Here is a 23,053-nt window from a genome sequence, read left to right on the forward strand (position 1 = left end):
CATTGAAAACATATTCATGCAAGCTGGCATTGTCATTTTCTCAGACAGCTGGCTCTGGAACGTGCTGATTTATTTTATATTGTATTAATCAATAGATATCGAATATGCTAGTGAAGTTTGTAAATCAAATTTGAGAATGGGACAAATGCTATTGAAAGTTCATAGCAAACAATCTACCAGTTTCTTTTAATCGTAATACGAATATTATTATAAGTGATTTTTAATGTGTGTGTACATACTTTTGCCTTGCTCAGCAACACAAATTACGTGTGACTTCAAGCCGAATAGACAAAAAAACTGTGAAATCATAAATTCTTGGAAATAAAAGATTTCATGATCTTTCAAAATAAGAAAATTAATTTCGTGTATAAATTATAAGTAATCGGCGTATCACAATTCATATATTTTTGTTGAGAATAAACTATGATTTCGTCCTGCTTTATTGGCAATAAGGGGTTGCCCTTCGAAAACCAAAAAGTCGTATAAATGAAATTTTGAGTTTTTTGTTCTCAGTTACTTCGATTTTGTTATCTTTCGTAACACGGGTACTTGGTACTCATTCGTTCCGTCATTCTCTTCCTTTTCGTAAACAGACAATATCTTAAAAGCCTAGTTATTTTTTCTAATGATTCCGCTCTTGTTAATGTTTATAAAATAACGAAAGGTACATTTACAAACTACATATGTACTACAAATGTAACTATTTTATGTCTTGATCATAAGAAAAACTGAATTGATACGAAAACTTAAAACAAAAACAAAAATGACTGCCGACGAATGTCAGTCTAGTGAATGAATGAATGAATGGTGAGTGAAGTGCGTGCATAATACAAAGAAAAGAGCAGAGAAAAAAATGTAGACATATCGACATATCTTTGGTACAAGACAAGTTGAACGTTTTTCTTAATAAATCAAAGCAAAAATTGGGAATATCTAGCAAAAACGTGACTGCGATCGAGTAGTTGGATTTGTTACTCTTTTTGGATCTGTTGGAGAGTGTGATGGAGCTATTGAATAATACATCGTCACCTTCTATTAATGGCAGCAATATTAGTTCAGCACAACACAGCGAAACGTTGTATCAGATACCCATGGAAGCCAATAATTTAGCACAAGATTCTGTCGCAGTTTCTCTGGGAAACGCAGATGCTCACGACAATGTTGTTGGGGTGGGAGAAGGCAGTGGTGTTGTTGTCGAGCTGCAGCAACACAAAACGTTGCCTAGATCATCAAGTAGTAGTGATAGTGAGTCCGAAGAACCCCTAAATTCAGCAGCGGGCACATCAGCTGATGGCAATGGCGAGAGAGTGGCTTCTCCCCCACCGAACTGTGCCATTTGTTTGGGACGGTGCAAGAACAAGTGTTTTACGGATTCGTGTATGCATCAGTTTTGTTTCAAATGTCTGTGCGAATGGAGCAAAGTAAAGCCGGAGTGTCCATTGTGCAAACAAACCTTCAAATCCATCATACACAATGTTAAGTCTGAAGATCAATTTGAGGAGTACCACGTTCAACCGCCAACCGTACCGATTACGAATTCGCACTATGAAATGGATTTGACGCAAATGCGTATATATGGTGTAGTGAGTCAAAAGTAAGTCTCAAGTTTATTCCTATGAATATGCAAAGCAAATATTTATATTTTTACTGTAATTCAATTCCAGCATTGGTCGCTCAGAAGCATGGAATGAGCGTGTACATCGTCCTTTATTCATTTATCCTGGCGGCGGCGGCAGTGGTTCTGTGCCATCGGCTGGTATCCCAGCTGCCGGTAACAATCGTACTACAGCAATTCGAAGTTTACGCAATCAATATGTGTATAGGGGCGAGCTATTGGATTTGTACCGCCAAGATTATCCTGACAGCAATTTGAGCCAATTATGGCGTCGTTATGTATACGATCGCAGGCTATATGCTTTGCCAGTTTGTGATATAACTGGGCGATTCCGTGAAAGCAGTGCTCAGTATTATAGGTGAGACTTACATCATATATTATTGCATTTGTAAAGCCAACCCAGACTTTCTATTCAACTCTGTAATATTTTGTTACATTTTATGGAAATGTACCCCACGATAAAAGAATTTGAAACTTCTTTCGATTTCTGCACATGCCTATCACGCTCTGATTTATGATTCTATCAAACATTCTATTTATATTTATACATATGTAGAATTATTAGATTTATACATATGTAGTTAGGGGCATGTTTTAGCAATCTTTAGTTTCAAAGCATAAGGCTTAGGCCATATAGGCAGAACAATTTTCTTCGTTATGCACATTTTATTCACGGCTATCGTATGACAAGATTGGATTCTAACGCATAGTAGTATATTCTCCACAGTCAAATAACCGCCGATAACTCTCAAACTGTACTGTATAAAAAATATAACATATATGCGAGATCATATGAAGTTAGAGTGACAAGATGCTGGGACCGACTGCCTTATGAGTTAGTTGCGAATCTATTCCCATTTCAACAACGTTTTCCGTTTAAAACTTCTTGAGCTTTATTAATCTTTTGCTGCCGGTTAATTTTTTTTTTCAATCTAATGACATTCTGTCTTGCTTTTGATTTTCAAAGCTGCTCTGTTTTCAAAGGGTTTTGAAATCTAAGCTATTGTGCACTGCATAGGACCACTATATATTTATCGCTGTCTCCCACCTAGCATTATTTTTATTTTCTTTATTTAGTTTATATGGCTGGTGAGACAACTAAATTATCTCTTAAGGTTAAGATAGTTAATTGAATTTAATTAGGTTTATACTCAGGTTATAAAATACAAACATACACTCTGTATGTTTGTATTTTATCCCCACCAAATCTTCAAGCTCCGAAAACAAAAATCTTGCGATCTTCTAAAAAAATCCAGCTTTGGGTGCAGACATACTGAAAAAAATAAGTTAGGGTTTAATAACAATCTGACTATAGCAAATTTTCGCCTGACCTCTGCGCCACGGTGGCCTAACTCAGACTCAATTAGACATTTTCGTCCATTATGATATCACAAGCACAGTGAGTGATCGGTCAAGACAGGCACAATGACTGAGACATCTATTCCAACAAACGACAGCAAAGCGGTAGATTCCTTCAAAATTAGAATGAGACACATAATTTTGGAGCGTTCACAGCACGCTGTCATACTGAAGACGTAGCTTATATGTTGCTGGAGCTATACCCACAGATGTCAGTTCGCCGCACAATATCCTGCAATGGAATCTCAATTGTTATTTAAAAAAGATTTCTTTGAAAAATTCTTAAGAAGAAATTGCAATAAGGTTTCGTTAAAAAAAAAATTAATTAAAATTTTGTTTAAAAAAATCGTTGAAATTTTGTTTAAAAATATCGTTGAAATTTTGTTTTTGAAGAAAATGTCATTAAAATTTTATGCTTGAGCAAAATCGGTTGACAAATGACGATATTGCAGTATAAGTCCAAATCGGACGAACCTATATATGGGAGCTATATCCAAATCTGAACCGACTTCTTTCAATTTCTGAACAGAAAAGACAGACAGACGGACAAAGCTAGATCGAATCAGAAAGTGATTCTGAGTGAATTGGTATGCTTGTTAATGGGTCTATCTATCTTCATTGTTGTTTTTGTTGTTGTTGTATCTGTGTGTTGTACACTGAGGCGGTAGCCCTTGCCGATGGAGGACGCCAACCCAGACTTTCTATTCAACTCTGTAATATTTTGTTACATTTTATGGAAATGTACCCCACGATAAAAGAATTTGAAACTTCTTTCGATTTCTGCACATGCCTATCACGCTCTGATTTATGATTCTATCAAACATTCTATTTATATTTATACATATGTAGAATTATTAGATTTATACATATGTAGTTAGGGGCATGTTTTAGCAATCTTTAGTTTCAAAGCACAAGGCTTAGGCCATATAGGCAGAACAATTTTCTTCGTTATGCACATTTTATTCACGGCTATCGTATGACAAGATTGGATTCTAACGCATAGTAGTATATTCTCCACAGTCAAATAACCGCCGATAACTCTCAAACTGTACTGTATAAAAAATATAACATATATGCGAGATCATATGAAGTTAGAGTGACAAGATGCTGGGACCGACTGCCTTATGAGTTAGTTGCGAATCTATTCCCATTTCAACAACGTTTTCCGTTTAAAACTTCTTGAGCTTTATTAATCTTTTGCTGCCGGTTAATTTTTTTTTTCAATCTAATGACATTCTGTCTTGCTTTTGATTTTCAAAGCTGCTCTGTTTTCAAAGGGTTTTGAAATCTAAGCTATTGTGCACTGCATAGGACCACTATATATTTATCGCTGTCTCCCACCTAGCATTATTTTTATTTTCTTTATTTAGTTTATATGGCTGGTGAGACAACTAAATTATCTCTTAAGGTTAAGATAGTTAATTGAATTTAATTAGGTTTATACTCAGGTTATAAAATACAAACATACACTCTGTATGTTTGTATTTTATCCCCACCAAATCTTCAAGCTCCGAAAACAAAAATCTTGCGATCTTCTAAAAAAATCCAGCTTTGGGTGCAGACATACTGAAAAAAATAAGTTAGGGTTTAATAACAATCTGACTATAGCAAATTTTCGCCTGACCTCTGCGCCACGGTGGCCTAACTCAGACTCAATTAGACATTTTCGTCCATTATGATATCACAAGCACAGTGAGTGATCGGTCAAGACAGGCACAATGACTGAGACATCTATTCCAACAAACGACAGCAAAGCGGTAGATTCCTTCAAAATTAGAATGAGACACATAATTTTGGAGCGTTCACAGCACGCTGTCATACTGAAGACTTAGCTTATATGTTGCTGGAGCTATACCCACAGATGTCAGTTCGCCGCACAATATCCTGCAATGGAATCTCAATTGTTATTTAAAAAAGATTTCTTTGAAAAATTCTTAAGAAGAAATTGCAATAAGGTTTCGTTAAAAAAAAAATTAATTAAAATTTTGTTTAAAAAAATCGTTGAAATTTTGTTTAAAAATATCGTTGAAATTTTGTTTTTGAAGAAAATGTCATTAAAATTTTATGCTTGAGCAAAATCGGTTGACAAATGACGATATTGCAGTATAAGTCCAAATCGGACGAACCTATATATGGGAGCTATATCCAAATCTGAACCGACTTCTTTCAATTTCTGAACAGAAAAGACAGACAGACGGACAAAGCTAGATCGAATCAGAAAGTGATTCTGAGTGAATTGGTATGCTTGTTAATGGGTCTATCTATCTTCATTGTTGTTTTTGTTGTTGTTGTATCTGTGTGTTGTACACTGAGGCGGTAGCCCTTGCCGATGGAGGACGCCATCGGGTCAATCCGGTACGCACAACCGGTTGCCATGGGATAGATCTTCCTTGTGCTACAGTAGTGGATAGGGTATAAAAATGTAAAAACTTGCACCCGTTTTTTGAACAAGTTCAGTGTCTAAGTTCTAAGTACAATCGGGACATAAATCCATAACTAGCTCTATATCTAGTTCTTTAGGAGTTGAGGCGACTGCATCTACCGGAACACAAGTTTGCCGATGGAGGCAAAATTCCTCAGGAGCAATGGGTGAGGTCGATCTCAAAGGAATGCGTTCACTGGGCAACTGCTTATCGCTTCTACTACAGTGTCTGCGTGAATGCTATCTAAACCCGCCTTAAACACTGCATGATCTAGAGGTTCTTTTTTGTAGCGCTGAACCCTATGTTGTAGATCATGTAGATCCCCAAGATTATCTCTGCGCGGTGAATGCCTATCCTCAAGATTGTGATTGGGATGGTCTCTGCGATAGCCAGAGAGATACCTCCTAGCATATAGGTTTGCCTTCTCACAGCGCTCTCATGAGCATACGCAACAACTTTTACATATTTTTACAATCCCATGGCAGCCGGTTGTACGCACCGGATTGACCCGATGGAATCTTCATCGGCAAGGGCTGCCGCCTCAGTGTACGTGTTCGTCTTTTTTTCGTCATGGGAGAGGCACATCCCGGAGTGCCTTCTCCGTATGCTTTTGGTCCGTGCCGGGATTGAAAAGAACCCCGGACCCTGGTTCTGTTCCGTTTGCCAGAACCGCCTTCATCATCGGTCAGTGTCGGTGAGGTGTAACCGGTGCTTGGAGTGGGTACATTTCCGTTCTTGCTCTGGCCCAACTTGCTGCGGGAGTATAGTCATACTGGCTATGTCGCTAGGTGCTGTGCGAACATAGCCAGCAGTGGGTCACAAGCGTCGCCTTCGGCGTCCTCGTCGTCGGACTATGTGACCCCCCCGACCTCTCCCGTACGGCAATTTATGCAACGACAGCACCCTAGCCCTACTATTGCCAGGCCAGTGTCGGGAAATGTATCGTTCTTGCAGTTAAACTGCAATGGACTGCGAGGCAAGATTGATGAGATTGTAGATTTTATGAGTCGGAAGAGCATATCGGTCGCAGCGATCCAGGAGACGAAGCTGACTAACACCTGCAGCTTGCACAGTTGTCACGGCTACAATGTGCTACGTAAGGATCGCTCAAGGAATGGAGGTGGGGGATTGGCCTTCGTTATACACCATTCCGTGCAGTATAGACCTATCTCGCCTGCGCTTGACGCTAGTGACCCATACATGGAATGTATGGGGGTAGCAGTCAGGTCTGGTACTGCCGAGATAGAGATATACAACGTGTATATACCGCCGGTTGGTAGCTGTGTCCCGATTAATGGCCAGGCCTACAGCCCCGACATAAGTGGGTTGCTATCTGGCCATAGTCGTCTGGTTCTGGGGGATTTTAATGCACATCACTCGTCATGGCATTCTCCCCTAGGTAACGACCAGCGTGGCATAGCTTTGGCAGAGCAGATAGATAGCTCCACGTTTTGCACGGTGAATGAGGATGCCCCCACTAGGATTACGAGGAGGTGCAGCAGCTTGCCAGACATCTCAATCGCATCCCCTGATCTCCTGAGTGACGTATCCTGGCAAGCCGTCATCTCTTTGGGGTCAGACCACCTCCCCATAATCCTCACCACCGACCGACCACCCGACTTCATAACCTCTGAGCGCCGGACGTTCATCAATTACAAGAAGGCCAATTGGACTAGCTTCAGAGAGTATACCAATCGCCGCTTCAATGAACTGCCACCCCCCTCTGATGTGCTTGTGGCCGAGAGGAAATTCCGAGACATCATCAACGCAGCAGCCGCTCGCTTTATACCAGCCGGTCGAATACCGCAAGTGCGACCCAATTTCCCGGCGCAAGCAGTGGTACTCGCAGACGAGCGTGATGGGATTCGTGCTATGGACCCCGCTAACCCCAGAATCAGCGAGCTGAATCTGGAAATAAACAGGGTAGTCAACGAACATAAGCGGAATTTGTGGCTGGAACACTTGGAGCAATGTAACTTAGGCACCGGTGCAGGCAAATTGTGGGCCACTGTTAAGTCTTTCTCGAACCCCGGTAGACGGGACGACAGGACCTCAGTCACTTTTGGCGAGTTAACCGTGACTGATCCGAAGAGATGCGCCAGGTTGTTCAACCGTCAATTTATTGTGCATCCCGAGAGAGACAGAGCAAGGAGGAGAGCCATTCGCCGTATTCGTGGTCTCCGAGCCGATGAACAGCCATCACAATTTACCGTGGGCGAAGTTACGAATGTCATCCCTGGCGCCAAACCTTCCAAGGCGTTGGGCCCCGACGGAATCTCTACATTGATGCTGAAGAATCTGGATTTACCTGGAGTTGAGTACCTTACCACTTTCCTTAACCTGTCATTGAACACTCTTATAGTTCCCGATGGAAAATGGGCAGAGTGATCCCGCTACTGAAGCCTGGTAAAGACCCGAGTTTGGGGGAGTCGTACAGACCGATCTCCCTTCTCTCACCAGTGGCTAAGACGCTTGAGGCATTACTCCTCCCGAGCCTCGTAGGAGAATTTCCATTCGCCGAGCATCAACACGGATTTCGGAGACTGCACAGCACAACAACAGCTTTGCATGCCATCACCACACACATTTGCCGTGGCTTCAATCAACCCAGGCCATGTGATAGGACGGTCCTCGTGGCACTGGACCTATCGAAGGCATTCGACACGGTCAGCCATGCCAAATTATTTGAGGACATCGCCAACACGTCCCTCCAGCCAGTCCTGAAACGTTGGGTCGCGAATTATCTGTGTGGCCGCCAGTCATTTGTGGAATTTAGGGATAAGAAGTCAAAACACCGTAGAGTGAAACAGGGAGTTCCCCAAGGTGGGGTGATATCTCCGGCTCTGTTTAACCTCTACCTATCCTCCATCCCATAGAGATCGTATCATATGCGGACGACTGTACGATCATGGCATCAGGTCCCCCACCCATTGATGACATCTGCGATAGGTTGAACGTCTACCTCAACGAGCTTGCCTCATATTTCGCTGCAAGAAATCTGAAGATATCCGCCACCAAATCTTCAGCCACACTGTTCACTACAAATACGCGTGAGGTGAATTCTGAGCTGACTGTGATGGTCGATGGAGAAATGATTCCGACCATCAAGTGTCCCAAAATACTTGGCGTCACATTTGACAGCTCCTACACTTTCTCCCCACATGCCACAGCAATCTGCAATAAAGTCAAAAGTAGAAACAAGGTCCTCAAGTCACTCGCTGGCAGCACTTGGGGTGCAGACAAAGAAACCTTGTTGACCACGTACAAAGCAATTGGCCGGTCTGTGGTAAGTTATGCAGCGCCAGTGTGGTCACGTCAACTTTGTGACACGCAGTGGAATAATATTCAGATCTGTCAGAATGCCGCCCTCCGAATTGCGACGGGCTGTCTCCTTAGTTCTCATGTGGACCACCTCCATCAGGAGACAAAGATCCTACCAGTGCGAAGACATAACTACATGCTGTCTAAGCAATACCTTTTGGGCTGTTATCGCAGAAATCATCCAAATCATCATCTTGTGGATAGATACTCACCGCCCAGAAGCCTTAAGGTTGATCTACACGATCTAGAGCGTGAGGTCCAGCGCTACAAGAGAGAACCTCTAGATGAAGCGGCATATCAAGCGGGTCTGAACAACATTCATGCAGACACGGTAGCAGACGCGTTAATTGGCTACCGGGTAAATGTAGTCCTTGGAGAACGACCGCCACCCATTGCACCCGAAGAAATCGACCTCCCCCGGCAAACCAGAGTGGTTCTGGCTCAATTACGTTCCGGCAGATGCAGTCGCCTCAATTCCCACAGAGCTAGGATTGATGCCGACGTGCAAGATGTATGTCCCGATTGTAACCAGGGACCGCACGATACACGTCACCTGTTTAACTGCCCGGCCAGACCCCTCGACTCAGACCCAGATCCCTGTGGACGCACCCCATCTTAGTCGCGGAGTTCCTGGGTCTTGACACTCAACTGAATCAAGCAGACGAAAGATAGTACACAATAAACTGCTACAACAACAACAACAACATATTTTTCTTCCAGAGCCAATAATATATTGTTAATGGCTATAACAAGAAAAGTAATTCTAACTTGTAAAGAAATCATGAAATCTTAATCAGAAAAACACAAAAAGAGCAGAGCTAAAATAAGTTCGAAAATTCCCGGAAAGGGTTAGTCGGCATACACATTTTTGGTTCTTGTTGTTGTAGCCACATTTGCATGTTGAGGTGACGATCCGATTTGCATGTGAATGTGAAAATCCCATGGCAGCCGGTTGTGCGCACCGGATTGACCCGATGGAATCCTTCATCGGCAAGGGCTGCTGCCTTAGTGCACGTGTTCGTCTTGTTTCGTCATGGGAGAGTGCCTTCTCCGGACGCTTCTGGTCCGGTCTGGTTCTACAGGGATTGAAAAGAACCCCGGACTCTGGTTCTGTTCGGTTTGCCAGAACCGCCTCCACCATCGGACGGTGTCAGTGAGGTGTAACCGGTGCATGGAGTGGGTACATTTCCTATCTTGCTCTGGCCTTACATCACTACGGGAGTATAGTCACACTGAATAAGTTGCAAGGTTCTGTGCGGTCGTCGGACTATGGACCCCCCGACGTCTAGCGTGCGGAAATATACGCAACACCCCCATCCCAGCCCCAATATTGCCAGGCCAGTGCCGAGATGTGTATCATTTTTACAAATGAATTGCAAAGGTCTCGGTGGCAAGATCGACGGGATTTGGGATTTTATGAGTTAGAAGAACATATTGGTTGCAGCGATTCAGGAGACAAAGCTGACCAACACCTGCAGCTTGCAGAGTTGTCACTGGTACAATGTGCTACGTAAGGATCGCTCAAGGAATGGAGGTGGGGGATTGAGTATGCAGTATAGACCCATCTCGCCTGTGCCTGGCGCTAGTGACCCCTACATGGAGTGCATGGGGATAGCAATCAGAGCAGTTACTGCCGAGATGGAGCTATACAACGTGTACATACAGCCGGTTGGTAGCTGTGTCCCAATTAACGGCCAGGGTTACAAGCCCTGTCTACTATCTGGCCATAATCGTCTGGTTCCAGGGGACTTTAATGCGCATCACATTTCATGGCATTCTACCCTAGGTAATGACCAGCGGAGCATAGCTTTGGCAGAGCAAATTGAAGGCTCCACGTTTTACAAGGTGAATGAGGATGGCCCACTAAGATTACAAGGAGGTGTAGCAGCTAGCTCGACCCTGATCTCCTGAGTGACGTATCGTTGCAAGCCGTCATTTCTTTAGGATCAGACCACCTCCCCATAATTTTCACCATATACTGACCACCCGACTTCATAACCTCTGAGCGCCGGACGTTTATCAATCAGAAGAAGGCCGATTGGACTGGCTTCAGAGAGTACACCAATCGCGGCTTCAGTGAACTGATTCCCCCTTGGATGTGCTAGTTGTCGGGAGTAAATTCCGAGATATCATTAACGCAGCAGCAACTCGCTATATACCAGTCGACGCAGGCAGTGGTACTCGCAGACGATCGTGATGGGATTCGTTGTACGGACCCCACTAACCCCAGAATCAGCGAGCTGAATCTGGAAATAAAGAGGGTAGTCAATGAACATAAGCGGAATTTGTGGCTGGAACACTTGGACCAATGTAACTTAGGCACCTGTTTAAGCATGTTATGGTCTACTGTTAAGTCAGTCTCGGGATGACGGGACCTCAGTCACTTTTGGCGACGTTACTGTGACTGATCCGAAGAGATCCGTACAAAGCGATCTCCCCTCTCTCACCAGTAGCAAAGACGCTTGAGGCATTACTCCTTCCGAGCTTCGTAGGAGAATTTCCATTCGCCGAGCATCAACATGGATTCCGAAGACTGCATAGCACTACAACTGCTTTGCATTCCATCACCGCACACATTTGCCGTGGCTTCAATCAGCCCAGGCCATGTGAAAGGACGGTCCTCGTGCCACTGAACTATTTGAAGACATCGCCAAAACGTCCCTCCAGCCAGGTCTGAAACGCTGGTTCGCGAAATATCTGTGTGGTCGCCAGTCATTTGCGGAATTTTGGAATAAGAAGTCGAAGCACCGTAGAGCGAAACAGGGAGTTCTCCCAGGGCGGGGTGATGTCTCCGGCACTGTTTAACCTCTACCTATCCTCCATTTCATTCCCTCCAGACGGCATAGAGATCGTATCATATGCGGACGATTGTACGATCAAGGCATCAGGACCTCACTACAAATACGCGTGAGGTTAATTCTGAGCTGACTGTGATGGTGGATGGAGAAATGATTCTGACCATCAAGTGTCCCAAAAGACTTGGTGTCACATTTGACAACTCTTACACATTCTCTCCACAAAGCACAGCAATTTGCAATAAAGTCAAAAATAGACACAAGGTCCTCAAGTCACTTGCCGGCAGCACTTGGGATGGAGACAAAGAAATCTTGTTGACTACGTACAAAGAAATTAGCGGGTCTGTGGTAAGTTATGGAGCGCCAGTGTGGTCTCGTCAGCTCTGTGACACGCAGTGGAATAATATTCAGATCTGTCAGAATGCCGCCCTTCGAAATGCGACGGTCTGTCTCCTCAGTTCTCATGTAGACCACCTCCATCAGGTGACAAACCAGTGCGAAGACCTAACTCATAACTTGACCTCCCCCAGCAAACCAGAGTAGTTCTGGATCAATTACGCCTCAATTCCTACAGAGCAAGGATTGATGCAGACGTGCAAGATGTATGTCCCAATTGTGGCCGATTGTTTGACTGCCAAGCCAGACCCACTCGACTCAGACCCAGATCCCTATGGACGCAATCCATCTTAGTCGCAGAGTTCCTGGATCTGGACACTCAACTGAATCAAGTAGACGAAAGATAGAACACAACAAACTGCTACAACAACAACAACGATCCTCGTCAAGCTCCTATAGGTGAGCAAGCACGTTACGGTTCAAAGAACCGATAGGAGCGGGGACATGGTGGCCATTGGTTATTCAAAGGAGCCAATAACTCGCCTTGTCATATCGAGCATCATAGGCACTCAGTATTTATGCAAGAGCCGGAGCCGCCCGGCCTCTCACTGAGACTCTCCGCTCGATAACGCTGATTGTCCGCGACTGCCGTTGCAGCTACTCCATATGGAGCATTTCACCATCCGCAACCTATGGACCCAGGAAGCTCGCTGCTATGCTTATCGGGACAGTGATGACCACCACACAGATCGGGCTTCAGAAGTTCGAACCTGTGTGATGCCCACAGCTACACATGCCGGTTTTTTTGGTATCCTACGATAATTGGAGTGAATGAAGAGCCCAGAGATAAGAATGTTCGCCTTTGAGACGCTGCATGTCTGCGTTCATATCCCGGAAAGATCTGGATTATCCCCTCCTAGTGGTGGCGAGCCGTGTGAGCCGTGTTATCTTCTCTACTAAGTGGTGTCGCTCGGCGGCAAGCCGTTCGGACTTTCTTTATCCTTGAGCTTAAACTTGCATCGAACAGCACTCATTGATATGAGAGACAAGTATCCCCTTTGTTCCTTAATGGAATGTTCATGGGAAAATTTGCATTTTTATGATGATGTAAGTGTCCGCCTATAACCAGTGTGTGGGTTTTATATTCACCAGAGACTTTGGGAAAATTATCTTAATTTGCCACAGTAAAGTATCCACAGTCCGCACCATCGTAATGCTTCAAAAACTATTGAGCTTCAGTTAGGTTTCCGGACTCTTTTTTTTATATGGCTATAAATTGTTCTTTTTATTATTTTAACGTGTATTTGTGTTAATCATATGTGAAACCATGTTAATCTTACAAATTTCTTTGCACAATTTATTTTTCTTTTAGAGATAATCCAGCTCAAATCCACCGTTTGGTACCATGGATCAGTCGGGATTTGCAATGTCTGCTGCGCCAATCGCAGCAAGATGGGCAATCGCAGCACGATGTCAATACAGTTTTGGAATCAATAAATACGGCATTAAGCCTAATGAATATACTATCACCAGCATTCCGTCGCCGATTGCAAGTGTTTTTGGGAAATAAAACGGCACATTTTATTCATGAACTTAACAATTTCGCACGGTCACCATATGACATGAATGGCTATGATCGCGTGGTAGAATATTCTCCGCAGTCAAATGAAGATGTTGTAATCGAGTTCAGTACATCGGAAGAGTCAAGCGATAATGATGATATTGATGATATTGATGTGGCAGACGATTCGACCGTAGCTATACCAAATTCTGCATCGACAAATGGTGGGACTATTGATTATGATGATGATAATGTTCCAAGTTATCACAGAGTAATAAATGCTCATCTCAACTCTTTTACAGCTATAAATTTGACCATACATAATCGTTTGACATCGAATGGCGGAAGGGCAGCTGAGGCTACATTAAGTTCAAGTGGCTCTGTGCGATCTGTCGCACAAGATGGTGTTAGCTTGGTGATCGATTTAAGGGGCGAGTCGGAAGAGGCTTCCGCGTCCACTGCTACTGCTCGCTCTGAACCTGATGGTAATACGAATCCACCCCAAACAACTGTTACAGTCGCCGAAAATATAGAACTAACTTCCGGAAGCAGTGATGAATGTGAATTCGTTTTGGAACGCAAACCTCCGCACTTACGTACACCCGAGATGGTTAGTTTAGACTCTGCATCCGATTCAGATGTAGTTTTTATTGAGGAATCGAAACCATTAAACAAATCCACGTTTAGTACAAGTGAAGGCGAGCCTGAGGATGATGTCAGGGGAGAAAAGCCAAAACGATCATCAAATCGTATTAAGATTACGGCCTTAGTGGAGGCCAAGAAACGCAATCAACAATCGTCAAATGTTGTGAAAAATGATATCCAGAGCAATGCGGAAATATATAACGTGGGTGCCAGTACATCGGCAGCGCTGCGTCTTTCCATACAACAGCGTACTGATAGGTCGCGAATGAAGCGCACAAAATATTCCCTGAGAAATAGCATAGTTAATCCGCAACAGCCGCCAAGACGTCGCGGCAAACGTTTACCAAGTGAGAGTAGCCATTCCAGTAGTTGTACGACTGCTTTGTCAACGTCCTCGAACTCTGAATCAAATGAAGAAGCTAAAAGTGGCTGTTCGACCGATGAAGAGTATGTTCTATCTGCAGCGCAAAAACGAAACCCCAACCCGCGAAAACGACGGAGGGTAAAAAAGACCAGAAGTGGCCAATGCAGAAGTTCATCAAAAAGTGATTCACGAAAGCGAAATAAACCCAATAACGAACAATCGACTGGCATCGATGACGATGAAGAGGAGGACGACAATGGCCATTTGGGCAAAAACTTTGCCCTTGTCATGGCCATTGGCGAAAGACTAAAGAGGCAAAAGGAGAAGCATAAAAAAACTCGTAGAACTGATGTATCCAATGATGAGGACCACAGCGACGAAGAAAATTCTTGGCGCTTGAAAGCGGTTAATGAACCACTAAGAAAGCAGCAGGAACAGAGGGTGATAGCCAAAAGGGTTGATAACCAACGCAAGCGAAAGCTACGCAGATCTTCACAAACGGCCATCGACAACGCAAAACAAATGAAAGTCGATCACTGTGACAACACGGATTTGACGAATGGTGCAGTCGCAAAGCATATTAACTCGGATTCGTCTAGCGATGAAAGTGAAAGTGATAATTTAAAATTAATTGAACTTAAAAGTAAGCTAAGGAGAAAATCTAGTAACACCAGTTTAGAAGCGACAGTTGCAAATTGTTTAGAGTCTGAAATGAACGAATTGGTGGGAGATAGTGCGTCACATAGCCAGATTCAGAATAAGAACGAGGGAAGTCCACGTCCAACGTTTAAGCAAGAATTGCCAGAAACTCCACTAACGCCTGCAGCTCCCTCTGAAGCAAATGATAATGATGTCGATAGCAGACCCACTACACAGCCAGACGTTGACTTGCATAGTTCTGATGACGACAATGATGATCAAATAACACAACTTCTCAATGCTAACGGTGAGCAGCAGAGGTGCAATTATAAGGGGGATAAGAGTAATGTTAGTGGCGAGTATTCCCAAGACCACATAGATAATGATTGCAGCAATGAGACAACAAATTTATCTTCTCCTATGGCACGAGAAGAGGAAGAGGATGAAAATGGGGGAAACCACGAAGATGACGACGATGTCAGCGAAGCTGCTCTAAATATTCCAACGTCGCTAAATCTATCCCATGAATCCAATGTATTCGATGGAGCAAGCATGAGCACAACAACTACGGACACAATTCTTAACGATACTGCCGAACAAATTTCTTCAGCTGCAGTCAACTTTCATAATCCTCAACAACAATCCTTTAATACTGCCGATTTTAATACCATGCCAACCGGTTGTATGTACCGGATTGACCCGATGGAGTCCTTCATCGGCAAGGGTTGCCGCCTCGGTGCACAACCCACTGCAACAACAACAACAACAACTGCCGATTTAGCCGATGACAATACATCGAATAGTAGCTGTTCGGAAAGTTCTGTTTCATCAACCACAACAGCAACAAGCAGTAACAGCAGCAGCAGCAACACTAATGGTTTTGTAAATTATAATCTTTCCTAAATTGTGTAAGTAAGTATAGTAAGTTCTATTCTCACTATTTTTTTGTATATCATTATTCTAACATAATACCGACACAAAAGACTAGATCAAGGCGTTTCTATCAGGCGAGAGCTTCAGCACATCTGATAGAACTACAATTGTCAAAACGATTTTGTATTCGTCTTACAAAAATATAACATTAAGGTAAACTTCAAATACAAATTTTATAAAATAGTTGTTTATGTTTACTGCTGTGCTGGTTGTTAAGCTTAGATTTTATTGGTTTAAATGGGACGCGTCTATCAACCTCAATCGCTATCGCTCTAGAAATGTGCGGTGCCAGACAGGAAGGGATCTAATGGCTATAACCGTAATGGGAGCCTCACGAAGTTTCCTCCTATTTGCCACATCAAGCCCACACACATTAGTCAAGAACGGCGAGTGGACTATGCGACTGTAGAGATTTCAGACAGAAAACATTAGTTCACCATAAGCCTGTGCCTTCTCTCCGCAATCCTAGGGCCGTGGCACAATATAAATTCTGAGAAGTCCGCCCTTTATGTGACCAATGCGTTGCGAACGTCATGGCAATGCAATGGCCAGGCAAGTCCCCTATCTGTAGTGATAGCGGCAGTAGCACTCCATTCAGGATGAGTCCCCTGAGCAAACCGAGTTTCGTCCATCTGGTAAACAGTACGAGCTCAATCTTTCTTGGGTTTATAACAAGCCCATTAGCCATCGCCAATCTAGACAGTATCATATATGCATCCTCGTAGGCACCAACTTTCGACCTCTCCTACTCATACACCCATTAGTAACCAATAACCTTAAGTCAGGAGATACATTGAATTTTGTGGTGATATTCAATTCGTAATCTTCCTATTTAGGCCTAATTTAGGCAAAATACCCTGCCCTTCAATATCAAATAAACCCAGTTCATTTGGAGAGGAGAAATCCTCTTGTCCAGCCGAGATTCATGACGTCACGTAATAATGGTCTCGATTACAACTTCTTTTGTTTGTCGTGGGAAGTTCATGGCTTTACCTCTACCCTATCCTCATGAAATAAAGCAGAATGATGCGCCGCTTACTCCTAGTTTCTAGCCCTTTGATTTCCTGATACTTTCGTGAGCATTTTTTGACTTGCTTAGGCATGTTTGTATTATTGTCATATTGGAGATGGCAACGGGTTAAGCCTTTGGGAGCTGATGGCAATTGCCTTCATACTAAAATTGTTTTTTCTACTAATTGCCACTTAAAATTAAATAAACGTCTTGTTTAAAATAATATAAAGATGATGTTGTTGTTTTACACTATTGTAAGATTGATTTCGACTTGTGTAAGAAATAACTGAGGAAAACCCTGACTTAGGTTAGGTTAAGTTGAAAAGAGGGTGCAGATTTTAATCCGCCCCATGCCACTATGGACATACACCTAAGCCAGTAATCGGCTTGTTGTGCGCTCTAAAAACCATAAAGTAACCTCTAACCTCTGTAAAGTGTCTCCACCTAAGTGCCAGTTTCTGTTAGACGGGCAATGACAAAGGAAATGCTCCAACGTCTCATCATCTTCCCCGCATGCCCTACACATGGTATCACTTGCCGCACCGATTTTACATAAGTGAGCTCGTAGTACTATATGTCCTGTTTTGATACTTAGAGCTTTACTGAGCTCCTGTCTACTTTCTTTCAATAGCCTCGTCTTCTCACAATCCAAATCTCCCCTGATCGGATAAAACTTGCGCCCTATAGTGGCTCAAGAAATAAAATCGAGAGATCTCGATTCGAACCATATTTAATACGTAATAGAAGAAGCCGTTGTACAGAATTTCAATCAAATCGGAAAAGAATTGTGTCCTCTAGATGTTCAAGAAGTATAATCGAAAGATCGGTGTATATAGGAGCTGTATCAGGTTATGAGCCGATTTAGAACAAACTTGGCACAGTTGTTGAAAATCAAAACAAACCACTTCATGCAAAATTCCAGCCAAATCGGGTAATAATTGCGCCCTCTAGCAGCTCAAGAAATCAAGATTCGAGATCGGTTTATATGGGAGCTATATCAGATAGTGAACCGATTTGGGTCGTACTTAGCACAGTATGTGGAAGTTAGAACAAAACACTTCATTCAAAATTTCAGCCAAACCGGATAATAATTGCTCCCTCTAGCGGCTCAAGAAGTCAAGATCAAAAATCGGTTTATATGGCAGTTATATCAAAACATGGACGATATAACCATTTTACAATCCCAACCGACCTACACTGAAAGGAAGTATTCGTGCAAAATTTGAAGCGCCTAGTTTTATTCCTTCGGAAGCTAGCGTGCTCTCGACAGATGGACAGACAAATGGACGGACAGCGCTAAATCGACTTAGAATGTTAAGACGATCAAGAATATATATACATTTTTGGGTCCCAATTCAATATTTCGATGTGTTAGAAACAAAATGACGAAATTTTCTGAAGGAAGCTTTTTCATGCGTTCGCGACTAAACGGATTCACTACTTAAGCTTATGTTTCGTTATGGGTCATGAAAATGCCAAATTAACTATTTCGATGACGGATAAATTATTCAATGGACTAGAGTTTGATGTGAATCGCAAGTTTAATATTTTATCTACAAATTTTGTTCAGGGAGGGAGTGAGGAGAATTTCAAAATTTGTTTGAAAAGGGATGTAAGAAAAAATTCAATATCCCCTTATCCCCTGCACGCAAAGCGCATTTGGTTGCCAAAAAAGCTGGTGCGTTTCGGATGGTAGTTGATTTACGCCAATTGAATAAGATAACGGTCCGAGAAGTTTTTCCATTGGCGAACATGGAAACTCTTCATTGTTTTGGATATGACCATCGCTTATCACTAAACTCCTATTAGCGCATCGTCTAGACGTTTAACGAATTTTGTTACTTCCACCGGTCGTAATAAGATAAGAGAATACTTTTTGGTCTGATAAGTGGTCCTGCGGTTTTTATGAGATTTTTGAATAATTTTTTTCGTTTCGCAAAAGCTCGGATATTTTGGAATGATACTCGATATATATATGGAAACGTTTGGCAATTTTTTATTTGTATGGAGCAGGATGGGAATTGAAAAATGTGAATTCTTCGTGCGTAAAGCTTAAAGCTTTCGGATCGCGTCATTACTGACAAAGGAACTTTACTTTGCGATATTAAGACACGCTATTGCGAAGCCATTAATTAAGCAATTTTTGCGACTTACACGATAATTTGGGAAATTTATTGAAAGTTTTGCTAAAATTCGTGGTCCTTTAATCAAATGAAAGCTTTTCGTTCTATTTGTGTGCCGTTCTTTGTGGTGAAAACTCTAGAAAGTTTAATAGAAACATGTCTTAGGGCAAAGATCCCTGGAGATCGCCTGTCTCGGCAACAGCATGCATATACTAAGGACAAGTCCACTGAAACAGCACTTCACGACCCTTACAAAACTTAGCATTTGACATTACAAATAAACAAAGCATAAAAATATCAATATTATGACCAATATAGATTGGGGACTGACGCCGGAGAACTTTAATGGGGCACAGCATGCAAAACTGAAGGGCAAGTTGGAGGAGTGGGCGATGACACTATTCCCGGATATTGAGGGAGCATTTAATAACGTAGAGATAGGGTCGATAGTCATCACTTTGGACCGCCGGGGGTCCAACCGAGCTTCTCTGCTACGTGACAGGATTATCAACGCGGATTTCGGAGATGACAATAGGAACGCGTAAAGGAGTGGTGTTCTTACCAATTCTCTGGTACCTAGTGATAATAGGCGGACGACGTCACATTGCATATGCGCAGCTAAGCTTCTCGTGACAGCAGTGAACACCACACAGTTCGGACTCGAATGTTTCCAGCTTGTGTGATGCTCGCAGCAGTCCCGTGCCGGGGTTCACCTATTCTATGATTGCTCTGCGTGATTTTTTTACAATTTATTGTTAATAGTATAGGTATAGGCTGAATGGGTAGCCGCCATCATTAAAAAAAGAGTTCACTCGGTGGCCAGTGAAACATGTGAAAATATAGATAAGAAGACATTACAAGAAAAGAGTGGTAGAAGAGTAAGCGCCAAAACGGCGCCATCGTATCCGCTAATCCATGTTAGCACTATGTCGTGAAACCGAGACTGTCTAGGGATTCCACACATGCCGCTACGCACTTCGACCTCACTGTCCTAGAACCCACGGCCTTGATGGCCGCCTATATACTGATTTCGAAAACTTTAAATTACTTCCCAGAATTTCCTTTGCGGCTACGGTTTAGAGCTCTGCCTGAAAGAACATACACTCCCCCGGCAGTCTCACCGACATACCGATGTTGTGTGTGTAGGAGTATAGCCCCAAACCAGTTCCTATCTCCATCTTGGAGCCGTCTATAAATTCGTCATTCTGTTTGTAACTACTCGAAGTATTCGTCTGAGATCCCATAAAGTATATATTGGTTTGTCCAAAAAGTAATTGCGGATTTTTCATATAGTCGGCGTTGACAAATTTTTTCACAGCTTGTGACTCTGTAATTGCATTCTTTCTTCTGTCAGTTATCAGCTGTTACTTTTAGCTTGCTTTAGAAAAAAGTGTAAAAAAAGTATATTTGATTAAAGTTCATTCTAAGTTTTATAAAAAATGCATTTACTTTCTTTTAAAAAATCCTCAATTACTTTTTGGGCAACCCAATATATTCTTGATTATCGCGACATTTTATGTCGATCTAGCTATGTCCGTCCGTCGGTCTGTCTGTCGAAAGCACGCTAACTTCCGAAGGAGTAAAGCTAGCCGCTTGAAATTTTGCACAAATACTTCTTATTAGTGTAGGTCGGTTGGTATTGTAAATGAGCCATATCGGTCCATATTTTGATATAGCCGCCATATAAACCGATCTTGGGTCTTGACTTCTTGAGCCTCCAGAGTGCGCAATTCTTATCCGATTGGAATGAAATTTTGCACGTAGTATTTTGTTATGGTATTCAACAATTGTGCCAAGTATTGTTCAAATCGGTCCATAACCTGATATAGCTACCATATAAACCGATATTGAATCTTGACTCCTTGAGCCACTTGAGGGCGCAATTTTTATCCGATTTGAATGAAATTTTGCATGACGTATTTTATCATGACTTTCAATAACTGTGTCAAATAGGGTTAAAATCGGTTCATAACCTGATTTAGCTGCCATATAAACCGATCTGGGATCTTGACTTCTTGAGCCTCTAGAGGTCGCAATTATTATCCGATTTGCCTGAAATTTTGCACGACGGATCCTCTCATGACCATCAACATACGTGTTTATTATGGTCTGAATCGGTCTGATACAGCTCCCATATAAATCAATCTCTCTATTTTACTTCTTGAACCCCCCAAATTTTTATTCGAATTGGCTGACATTTTACACAGGTCGCCAACATATAATTGAATTGTGGTCCGTACCGGACCATATCGTGATATCGCCCTAATAGCAGAGCAAATCTTTCTTTTTTTTGCCTAAGAAGAGATGCCGGGAAAAGAACTCGACAGATGCGATTCATGGTGGAGGGTATATAAGATTCGGCTCGGCCGAACTTTGCACGCTTTTACTTTTCACATGCTACGTTCATTTTACGAGAACATAACCAGGCCTTTAATGAATTCCCTTTTTTAAAGTTTAGCCAGATCCCAAGCATCTGCAATGCAGGCTGGAACTCTCGTGCCATTCTAGCTCTTCTTGCGTTTATTCTGATGCCTGAAACCTGGGACAGGTTGCATAAAATCTGTTCATTGTTTTATAACCCATCTGAAATTTCTTTCAGAATTAGACATAGCTGCCAATTTCCACTTATAGCGTAGATATAGGGTATTATATAGTCGGCACCGATCGACTTTTGCCTTCCCGAACTCATTTTTGTTGTTGTTATCGTACCTATTGTGACATATACATGTTGTTTGTCTTTCGTTTCAGGTTTAAGCTGCCGTTAAACTATACCTAAAATGCAGCTTAATAAAATGGAATTCCACTCACTTCATCCCATTTTGAGAGACACTCGTCAATAATAAATAGAAAAAAAAACTAAATGAACCACAAATAGCACGGAAACCATAGACATACGCATACGAAATTTGTTTTACACCATGCATACCTACTACCAACACAATGAATACATCCATCATTATTAATACTATTATTGTCATCATATAGGATGTGGTTTGACTTCGCTCAATCCCACAATGAGTTCTTTGATTTTGTTGTCTGGATGACTTGAAATAGGTCAAGCCAAGATCTGCAAACACAACCAACCGCTAGTTTAATTTATTTTAAGATTTTATTTACAAAGAAATGGTAACATTTTAGTGAATACCTTTAAGTTTTGTATGTACATTTATATTTGTTTATTTTCTGTCACATAAAAAATACAAAATATTTTTGTAGAAATCCAATCTGTGCGAACATCTAGTATATGCATCTACATACATACATACACACACACACACACACACGCAGATACACAGATTAGAATATTATTATTTCATATCCTGCCCACAAGCCCATGGGTGGATAAATATTATAAGAATGTGTTATAAATAATCACAAAGAAAATATATGAACGTAATGGTGTTTTATTTCCTACCAAACAGCAATGCATACCTACTTTGTAAATGTTAAATACATCCTTACATAAAAGCATACGCAACTGCTTTCCACACTTTCCTTAAATAAAGGATTCCCACTCTGCAACAGCCAAATGCATCATCTGCACTGTGTAGGAGAGGACGGACGACTATTGTACATATTTATGTATTTGCTAAAGTTTACTTCACAATCCAGGATCTCGCTGACTTGTCCTTGGATATGACATATGATTTCTGTGGACGATGGTGTTCACTGTTCATACGATCATAATGAAACATGCAGCGATGTTATTGTATTAATTAACAACAAACAGAAAAATGCTTTTCTCGTTCTAAGTTTTATAAGCGATATTTTACAATTAAATAAATTAACTATAATACTTATAGATATTATACATTCATTATACTTACAAACAGACAGTCAACAGACACCACAACACTAACAACATACACACTTTGAAGAAACAACAGAATAGATAAGAAATACATACATACTTTCGTGTATTCAATT

The 23,053-nt window shown here is 42.1% G+C and overlaps 1 protein-coding gene across 4 annotated transcripts; it reads left to right on the forward strand.

The window, feature by feature from the left end:
• The first annotated feature begins 40 nt into the window (after nucleotides 1-40).
• On the forward strand, nucleotides 41-23,051 carry LOC106088994 (E3 ubiquitin-protein ligase Topors). 4 transcript variants are annotated; one of them, XM_013254735.2, is made up of 5 exons: nucleotides 41-1,594; nucleotides 1,665-1,973; nucleotides 13,222-13,634; nucleotides 13,713-15,966; nucleotides 21,875-23,051. In XM_013254735.2, exons 1-4 carry the CDS (start codon nucleotides 1,002-1,004, stop codon nucleotides 15,959-15,961), a joined length of 3,564 nt encoding a protein of 1,187 aa, XP_013110189.2. In that variant the 5' UTR covers nucleotides 41-1,001; the 3' UTR covers nucleotides 15,962-15,966; nucleotides 21,875-23,051. The 4 variants fall into 4 exon arrangements, with proteins under 4 accessions (XP_013110189.2, XP_013110188.2, XP_013110187.2 ...); XM_013254734.2 differs by having other exon boundaries at nucleotides 41-192; nucleotides 724-1,594; nucleotides 13,222-15,966; XM_013254733.2 differs by having other exon boundaries at nucleotides 13,222-15,970.
• Nucleotides 23,052-23,053: the final 2 nt, after the last annotated feature.

Source organism: Stomoxys calcitrans, chromosome 5 (assembly GCF_963082655.1).
Source record: "Stomoxys calcitrans chromosome 5, idStoCalc2.1, whole genome shotgun sequence".
Lineage (NCBI taxonomy): Eukaryota > Metazoa > Arthropoda > Insecta > Diptera > Muscidae > Stomoxys > Stomoxys calcitrans.